We start from the raw sequence: 9522 nt of genomic DNA, 5'->3' as shown, positions 1-9522 counted from the left end.
AAAGAATATTAAATACTATTTTGTATAAATAATTTTATTTATTTTTCTATTTTATATTTTTGAAAAATCTCCCATTATTTTGATTCGTCCACCACGTATTGTAAAAAATAAAATATAATAAAATAAAAAGTAATAAACGAGGGGAAATGACGAGCACATTTACCCGCCAGATTTATGCATTGCGACAGTTTCCCGTTGAGAAAGCGATGAAAAAAAAAAAAAAAAAAAAAAACAAAGAAAAAAGGAAAAATGGAGGGTTGAATCTTCGCCTTCTATTGTTCACCTTCTTCATCGGCGAGTTTGATCGCCGCCGTCCCATCAAACCGTAATCGTCAACCACAATCTATCTCTAATTAGCGAGTTCCACGTGGCGCAAACCCACAATCCCTGTTTGAAGATGCTTCAAATTCCCCAACCGGACCGGAGCAATCAAAGCTCCGGAGGATAGGGAATAAAAAATTCGGCCTATGATTCCATTTTCCCAAACATGTGTGATAAATTTTGATTCTGGGTTCGAATAATTCATCTGCAAATTCAACTTCCACTACTCTTAATTTTGTATTGGGAATTTAGATTTGTTGTTTGTTTCTCTTCAATTTCCCAAATGCCACAACTCCTAATCCGACATCTGTCGCGTCCATTTCGGAATCTGATTCTTCCTTTTCCCTTTTCTTTAATTTTCCCCTTTCATTTTTAACTCTCTCTCTTCCCCCAAATGCCTATTTAAATGCACCATGCGAATTCCCAGGAGACAGGTTTCCTTTTGCCTCTCCTTGTTCTCGCTCGAATTCACATACCCTTTATCCTCCCCAAAATTTCTGGGAATTCCCAATTCCTTTATCCGGAAACCCAAAGTGATTCATACCCTAGGTTCGTCTTCTTCTTCTTCTTCTTCTTGTTTTCTTTCCAGGATTGAGCTTAACTGCCATATTTATTGTTGGGTTGTATTGAATGTATGTGGTGCATTTGTAAGTCTCATGGAATTGGGTCAAATTGAAACGTGTCATTAATTTTCCTCTTAATATTTTCGTTTGCTGTCTTCTCAACCTTCATTGCCGTACGTTGGTCTGTTGTGTAATTGACGTTTTAGTGTTGCTTTTGGGGATTAAGCACCATTCTGATTCAGGTTCGTTGCTCAGTTTGCTCTTTTATCTCTCACATATGTTTGTTTATGTTTATGTGTATATCAAGATTGTATGGATATGTATATGTATGTACCTGTTTCTTGGGGGAATAATTTGATGATTTAGTTGACAAAACATTCAAGAATTGGAAACTGCGGGTTTGGCTATGTAATGACCAGTGTCCTTGAGTGGGATTTTAAAGATACTAAAAGGATTTTTTTTTTTTTTTTTTTTTTTTTTTTTTTCTTTTTTGTGTTTGAGAGAGTTGAATTTCGGGTGTGGGTTGGATTTGAAGTTTGGCTTGGTTTATCTAAGACCATTTAGAGTAGGGGTAATAAATGTGTCTTTGCTTTTCATGGGAGAGAATATTTGTTTTTATTGATTGTAGATGTCAAACCTGAAGCAAATTTAGACCGTGAACAGGAAAGAAGAGGAGAGGAGTTAGTTGGCTAAATCGGTTGAAGTAACAAATGGAATAACAGAATATCAGAATCTTTTTTATTTCAACGTCTGAATTTTTTTTGAAAGGAATGTATAAGAATGCACTTACCTCTCCTCTCCCTTAGCAATCGTATTGAGAACAAGACCATCTTGCTTCCTTTCTGCACTCCAAGTTTAATGAAAAAGGGATCCTGACTGCTTCTCAGTTCTCACGGTGGATGTAGGTGTGAATTGCTGAATCACTTAATTCTGGTGTTGTTGAACCTTATGCTTCTCTCTTTTGTTTTCTTTGCAACTTCTTCTTCCTGCATTAGAGATGACGATCGATCGTAGAGAGATTCTGAAAGCTGAGAGGGAATTGGCTGCTTGCATTTGTCTACTTTGATAAGCAACTAAGCAGATAGCAAATGTTTCCACAAACAGTAGAATTTGCTCTTCCTGCTAATAGCTAGAAAATATTTGTGTTTAGGAAGTCTTGTTATTGTTATTTCGAGAACAAGTTTTATACTAGGGGACAAGAGAATCTTGAATGTTTACCATTTGGGTTTGATTATGGGTTTGTCTTTGTACATGGATCTACAATCTTTTTGACAACATCAACTTCAAGGGTCAGAACTTCAATAAGAAACATTATTAGTTTCTTTTATACTTCTATGTTTTTATATTTTGTTGGTCAATATACTAAATCACAGAGTAATCTATTTTGGACTGTTTATTTAAATCTCAATTTCAATCTCATAGTTTTCTTTTTCTGTGAACTACCATGGCAGGATTAAATCAGTTGCGTCCTATTGATGCCATGGGTGAAAACCTTGGGACTGTCGTGAAGGACAAGAGAGTAGATTCTCTTGATTTTACCCACATTCATGATGCCCAGGAGCCATGCATATGGTCATCATCAGAAGAATGCAAAATTGACATTGGAAAGCAGATCTTTTGCAATAGATCTTTGAATATGAAAAATATTGTTGCCGTGGGGTTTGACATGGATTACACGTTGGCACAATACAAGCCAGAAACTTTTGAGTCCCTCGCGTATGAAGGCACAATAAGAAAGTTGGTTTATGATTTGGGATACTCTGAAGAGGTTTGTTACTTTTTGTATTTTAAATTAAAAGTTTTTTAGTTAGCTGCTAATATTCCACTTTCAGGATTTAAACTTTAATGTTAAAATGTTGGTGGATGAGTATCTAGTGACATCTTTTTATTCTTTTGGTGCAATTTAAATGTACCTTTACTTCTTTAATACAATTTGTTTAAAAAAATATGAGATGTAGCAATATTTATTTGTTGGTTAAGAATATATTGACCTTATACAGTTGCTGAATTGGTCATTTGATTGGAAATACATGGTCAGAGGTTTGGTTCTTGATAAAAAGAGAGGCAACATATTGAAGGTAACTATACCTTTTTTCCCCGTTAATTTCCTACAAATTAGTTTTCTTTTTGCATGTACTTATTTTAAATTAAATTTTAATGGCTAGAATGATTGACATAATGTCTATGGACAGATGGATAGGCACAAGTATGTCAAAGTGGCTTACCATGGTTTCAAAGAGTTGTCCAAGGATGATAAAGTTCAGACCTACGGAAATACTTTAGTACGGGATTCTTTTGATGAACCTGACTATGCTCTCATTGATACCCTTTTTTCACTAGCTGAAGCCTACTTGTTTGCTCAACTGGTTGATTTCAAGGATAATCACCCAGACAAAGTTCCAGAAGATATTGAGTAGGAATTTGTTCTGCTTTGGCACTTTTTCCTTATTTTATTTTATTATTATTATTTTTTAAATATTGGTTCCATTAGCTGGGCACAATTTTTTTAAAACTCGTTTTCTTTCATAAGTTAGAGAATGGTGGGTTTTCATAAAACAAATTAATCAACACATGTTTGGATTTACGAACACAAACAGATATTGTTTTAGTCCAATCTTGAAGGTAATAAACAAAGACCTTCCAGTATAAAATAGATAAAGCTGCAACTTTTGAGCATATTAGATCGTGGATCAAAAAGCCTTTAATCTAACATTTAATTTTGTGAAAATATTTTTGCCACATCAAAATAGTAGCTTAAAGTTTTCATTGTTTTTTACATTGGTTTAGATGTCCGTCGGGAAGCATGGCTTGAAGTTTCTATCGTGAAGCATGTATCAAAGGCATTTAATATAATCTTTCATGTTGTGAAAATGTTTGTCACAACAAAATAGTAGCTTCAAGTGTGTTTTTTTTTTTTTTTTTAATAAAAAAATTTAAAAATCCCTTTCTCATTTCTGATTTGGATTTCTTTCATGAAGGGTTTAGGGTTTTAAGTGAAATATTGGCAGTACTTATTCTATAGTGGATGATCATTGGTTTAATTTTGTAAGATGAATTATTATAGTGCATTTTGACAGTAAATTCTATAGATTCTTTTAGTAGTTTCAGTCTTATGCTTGTACGATTCATGTTTGCCCACGTGAGATTGAGATTGAGAGGGAGAGAGAGAGAGACTTGTTATGCATTTTGTTACAACCAATAAAATTATCATCAGACTTGAAGAGAAATATGGTTTGTGGTATTATCTTGATTTTGATATGTTAGTTGCTCTGCATTGTTTCTTATTTTGTTCTCCCAGTTATGCTCGGATGTATAAAGATGTTAGAGCTGCAGTAGATTTGTGTCACCGCGATGGAACCTTAAAGCAAATGGTTGCAAAAGATCCCGAAAGGTTAGGATGCAAAGGTTGAATCTCTTAATGAGATTTTCTTTAGTGATCAAATAATATAGAATTCTTTTAAGTTTTGAAAATAATGACTTGAAATCTTTCGTGATTATTTCATTCATAGGGGTTTTGCATATGGGCTTGGTATCTCTAGTGCTGAGTTTCTTTGTAAATCATAAACTAACTTGTTTTTTATCCCCTACTTTTGGGCATTGCCTTCTTAGATATATCAATGTAGATACAGCAATTTTGCCGATGCTTAAAATGCTCAGAGATTCTGGCCGTTCTACTTTCTTGGTGACAAACAGGTACATTAGTTTCATAGTGTTACTATTGTCATTCGACACTTGTAATTCCACATACAGTAGTTCCTAAGGGCTTATGTAATGATCGATATTGATTGCAGCTTATGGGACTATACAAACGTCGTGATGAACTTCCTTTGTAATTCTTCTGCACCAGATGGTGATCAGAAGTGCAATTTTGATTGGCTTCAGTATTTCGATGTTGTTATTACTGGCAGGTTATTTTTTAACATCAATCTAAAATCATCTATGCTCGTGGTTACTGGTTCAATTAAAATACGTTGGCAGTTATTGTTTATTCATAAAATTGGAGTGGAATTCAAATCTTCAAATGTTTTTCCTTGAAGCTGATTCATTCTTGTTTCTGTCTCATGGTTTTTGCTTCATTATTTAATGGTTTCTTAAACCTGGTCTATCTTGACATCTATATATGTTGGATAAAATTGGAGCTCTTTTGAAGTATGTTCTGATAACATGACATAAATATGATAACGATGGCCTGATATGGGAACTGGACTTATTGATACGAAGTTGAAGAGATTGAACGACTATGAACTTGAATATGGTTTTTTTTTATTTTTATTTTTTAAAAAAACCATCTTATCTATTGTTTCAAAGAAAAGGTATGAGATGGAGGTATGATGCTGTGACTGGGTTTTCGTACATTTGAAATAGGAACACGATGATATATTGTTCAGGAGTCTTTTCCTTTGGCATCTACAATCAAAACAATTATCTGTAGGCTGTAGGCAGTTGAACCAAGCACTGAACCGGTCTAGTACCAATGTTAGCTTTCTTAATTCCTTGGATCTCTTTTCTGAAAAATTATCTGTAAAAACAGTGCCAAACCAGGTTTTTTCCATGATGACAACCGCGCTAATCTATTTGAGGTCGAAGCAAAGTCCGGAATGCTACTTAATACCGATAATGGCTCTCCCATGCCTCAGGTTAGCTGTTTAAGTTTGGTATCATCAATTGCATTTTGTTTATGGCTTTAATTTAACCTTATTTCATCATTGAAGGTGGGAATGGCGTCGCTAGCTTTGTCACCTACGAAGTTAGGTAAATCTTGCAGAGTTTTTCAGGTATAGAATGGAATCTTCTGTCAAGTTAAATCCTTTTTGTCAAGCCATGTTCCCCTCCCTCCTTCCCTTTCTTTTTTCTCCCTCTTTTTTCCCAATACGATACTTATAGTGCCTTTTGACATGCACTTTTTCCAGGGAGGCAATGTCAGGCATCTGCACAAACTTCTTTCCATTGAATCAAGTTCACAGGTAAACTCTTACTTTATCTATGGAGATATAATTTGCATAATAAGTCGCATTGTTTCTGTCCTGTGCATCCAAGCCTTCAACTCTTTCATTTCATAACCTTTTTAATGTTTAATCTTGATACTTCGCCTCAATTTCTTCAATTTCTTTTTGGATCTTTTCTCTTTTTGTTTCTTTTAAGGTTCTTTATGTTGGAGATCACATCTATGGAGATATATTACGGAGCAAAAAGGCTCTTGGTATGCCAGCCGCATTTTCTCCCACGTTTCTTACTTGTGAGTGTTCTGTTATGAGCACTTATCGTATATTGCTTGTTGATTTGGCAGGATGGAGGACTATGCTTGTCGTTCCAGAGCTTGAAAGGGAGGTCGAGCTCTTATGGGAGTTGAGGAAGACCCGCAAGGTTTTCAACTTCGTTTTTTTGTCAGAAACTATGCTAAACTATAATTTATAACAAAAGAAAGAAACATGGAATACAAAGAAATCAACTCGTGAATCCATTGTTTTTAGTCATATAATATGTACGTGTTGACCTTTTGCAGCAACTTCAGCAATTAAGAAATGAGCGGGATGCCATTGAAGACAAAATCCATCATTTGAAGTGGTCTCTCAAGTACTTTTCTGGACTTCATTTTTTCCTATTCTAATTGTCTCTCTGTCTTCATCCTAACGCACCCTGCCCTCAAAAAGTTAAAAACGGAGATTCCGGTTTCACTGAGTTTGAAGTTTATTAACTTTTTTTTATAGGTTTGAAGATGTTGAGGCAGATGAGAAGGACAGACTATCTTCAGGACTACATCAGTTAGAGGTGATACTCAATAATCATAATTCAACTGCAACACTTCTAGTGCAGGCCCTCATATAAATGAGGCTTTACTGGTTTCGTTTTACAGGGTGACCGTGAACGAGTGCGGTTGAGTCATCAAGACGCTCTACGGGAATGTCACCGAAAGGTACGACGATACAAATGTGTTATGTGGAGCATGTTCTTGCAGAATTAAGAGTATTTGTATTATGTATCAAAATTTCCAAGAAACTTAAAAAGGTTCATTCCCTCTACAAATATGGCAGTTTCATGGGGTTTGGGGACAACTGATGAAGACGGGATATCAAAACTCTAGGTTTGCTCATCAAGTAGAGAGATTTGCTTGCCTCTACAGCAGCCAAGTGACCAATTTGAGCCTATATTCCCCAGATAAATACTACAGGCCAAGTGAAGATTTTATGCCCCATGAATTTGGCATCATCCCTTTGTGAAAATAGTTCAAGACACTCCAATCTCTGTCTTTTTAAATTCCTCAAAATAGAGGAATATATGATTAGTTAACATTCTAGTACATAGTTGCACTTGCACCATTTAATACAACTTTAGCTTCAAGCACTTTCTGTTGTTCAATTTCCTTTCTTTCAGAAAAATATGCATTTTGTAGTTATTCTTATAAGTTTTGTAATTTCAGTTTGCCTTCCTTACATTGAGAGAAAAAAACAGTCTGGTGATTTTTTGTTTAAATTTGTGTTTCTAAAATTGTATAACAGATTCTAGAAATAAAAATGACCGGGTTTTCTAGGTTTTTGAAAAGCATAAATTATGGTTGATATTGTTTTTCATACTTATAAAATGAATAATTAGGGTAAAATAATTAAACCCTCCCGACTTTGCAAAATATCGAAGTGCAATAATACTAAATCTTTCTATATGGGTTAAGTTAGACAAGTTAAATAATTCACACAGAAATAAAGTAAAGAGATAGTTTAATCTAAACAAAGGATTACATGCCCAATCTTTTGCAAATGTAAGTGTTCTATTATCATTTATGATAAATGACTTTCAAATTCACACTACTAAAAAAAAAAAAAAAAACAGAATTTATAACAAATGACTTATTTGCCACCCATAATATATTTGTTGAAGTAATTAGTATATTGAGATCAAGAGTTTATTGGTGCCATTTTTTATTGTAAGAACGCAAGAAATTCTTCAAATCAATGGAATTAGTTGCATGCTATGAATCTGATGTTATACATATATAAACTAATTTGGCTAGGAGAAATCTTTACATATCTTTACATTAGCAAAAATTATGAGCTATAAAAAATTAATTATGAAACTCAATTATAGGAAACTAACTAAATTAAATAAATTTAAAGATTCCTTCAAGATGTTAAGCTAACCAGAACGAAGCAAAGATTGGAGGTCACGGTTTGATTTTGATTTTGACGATTAGCCATAAACACATCATTATGTGATCTGAAACTCCAAAGTTGAATGTAATCTCCAGCTACTATTGAATTTTGTTGGACTAAAGAATTCCACTCAAACACCAAGCAATATGTATCGTGTTTCCCAATTCTCCACAATTTCAGCTCAATGAGTCTATTTCTTAACAGTGGATTGATTATCAATTACCTTGATTCCATTCTTATTTTTCGAATCTTCTTTATTTTGGCTCAACCCTTCTTCTCCTTTTCCGTAGCAAAATCATTCATGAACTTCTTGAATGGAATCAATAATTTATCGTGGTTCTTGTTCATGTCAGTGTCTTGCAATTTCTTTTGAACCACAATTTGGATGCCAGAGCCACCCAATTCAACGATTCGATCTTTCAACGCTATCGAATACTCAATTGTCTTCGAAAACACTATTTCTTTTCGCCTCTCCTTCTTTGGCTTGGATTAGATTCAGAAGAATTGTTCTTCCTCTTCTTGCTCGCTTTTTTCGATACCTTATTATTCTCACGACATTTAATCTTGAAGTTCGTCGATCGATCGATCATAACGAAACAATGAGATCAGATCTAAAGTCTTGAAAACAACATCATCAGATCCATTCTTGCACTTGGAAAATAAATACATAAATTGTGAAATTAGAGTTCTACTATATAAAGGTTCTTTTCAAATTCCAAATAGAATTGGGTTTTCGTTCTTTGTAATCCTAAAATACTTTGAAAATATAATCTAATGAAGTCCCTCCTCAGAATTGGAAACACAAACTATAATCTCACTGCTTTTTTAAATCCTTTGTTTTCTTCAAGGGCGGGAAACAAAGGCAAATATAAACAAGTTTATTAAATATTATTAAAGAATTACAAGTTAGGGCTGAAATTTAAAAAAAATTAAAAATATTTTAACTCCGTTTATTGATCATTTGATTTTTTTAAAATTAAGTCTATTTCATCACATTTTTTTTAATGATTTGCATGTATAATGGTTGAATTATTTAGCCAAATTCAAAAAACAAAAACAACTTTTTTAAGCTATTTTTTTTAGTTCTCAAAATTTGGTTTGGTTTTTAAACCTTGAAAAGTAGATAAAAAATAAAGAAATTGAGTGTGAATAGTAGTGCTATAGACTTAATTTTAAAAAACAAAATAGTAACCAAACGGTGACACTTTTCAAATTTTTTTTAATAAATGTGTAAATTTCAAATTTTATCTTATATATCGAATATTTTTTGTAAAATCTATAAGTTTATTAATAATTATATATACATTATTCTATTTGTGTAAATTTCTATTTAATTTTCCAATATCACGTCAATGCTAAAATTAATTTTATAAAAGAAAAATATATATAATCAATTATTATTCTGTTTTTTTTAGAAAAAAGTAATTATTATTCTCCATAACAATTTAGTCCTTTGAACTTTATCTGATAACCATTTAATCTTCGTATTCTCA

The 9522-nt window shown here is 33.1% G+C and overlaps 1 protein-coding gene across 3 annotated transcripts; it reads left to right on the top strand.

Moving 5' to 3' along the window:
* Nucleotides 1–219: 219 nt before the first annotated feature.
* On the top strand, nucleotides 220–7296 carry LOC120075691 (5'-nucleotidase domain-containing protein 4). Of its 3 annotated transcripts, XM_039029300.1 has the most exons (17): nucleotides 220–870; nucleotides 1091–1126; nucleotides 2336–2652; nucleotides 2885–2962; nucleotides 3077–3297; nucleotides 4183–4275; nucleotides 4494–4577; nucleotides 4676–4792; nucleotides 5416–5521; nucleotides 5597–5659; nucleotides 5795–5848; nucleotides 6027–6084; nucleotides 6172–6248; nucleotides 6388–6458; nucleotides 6593–6653; nucleotides 6739–6798; nucleotides 6917–7296. In XM_039029300.1, the coding sequence occupies exons 1-17, from the start codon at nucleotides 735–737 to the stop codon at nucleotides 7100–7102; spliced, it is 1818 nt and encodes a 605-aa protein (XP_038885228.1). In that variant the 5' UTR covers nucleotides 220–734; the 3' UTR covers nucleotides 7103–7296. The 3 variants fall into 3 exon arrangements, with proteins under 3 accessions (XP_038885228.1, XP_038885226.1, XP_038885227.1); XM_039029298.1 differs by lacking the exon at nucleotides 1091–1126 and having other exon boundaries at nucleotides 222–870; XM_039029299.1 differs by lacking the exons at nucleotides 220–870; nucleotides 1091–1126 and adding an exon at nucleotides 1571–1789.
* The last annotated feature ends 2226 nt before the right edge of the window (nucleotides 7297–9522 follow it).

The sequence above is a fragment of the Benincasa hispida genome, chromosome 4, assembly GCF_009727055.1.
Source record: "Benincasa hispida cultivar B227 chromosome 4, ASM972705v1, whole genome shotgun sequence".
Taxonomy (NCBI): domain Eukaryota; kingdom Viridiplantae; phylum Streptophyta; class Magnoliopsida; order Cucurbitales; family Cucurbitaceae; genus Benincasa; species Benincasa hispida.
The sequence above is the reverse complement of the archived record's forward strand: the minus strand, read 5'-3'. Positions and strand labels throughout refer to the sequence as shown.

Excerpts from the sequence above, each read along its gene's own strand:
- LOC120075691 (XM_039029300.1), top strand. The coding sequence starts at position 735 with ATGCGAATTCCCAGGAGACAGGTTTCCTTTTGCCTCTCCTTGTTCTCG. Across the intron at positions 4,793-5,415 it reads GATGTTGTTATTACTGGCAG|TGCCAAACCAGGTTTTTTCC; the intron begins GTTATTTTTTAA and ends CTGTAAAAACAG. Across the intron at positions 6,799-6,916 it reads TACGGGAATGTCACCGAAAG|TTTCATGGGGTTTGGGGACA; the intron begins GTACGACGATAC and ends CAAATATGGCAG.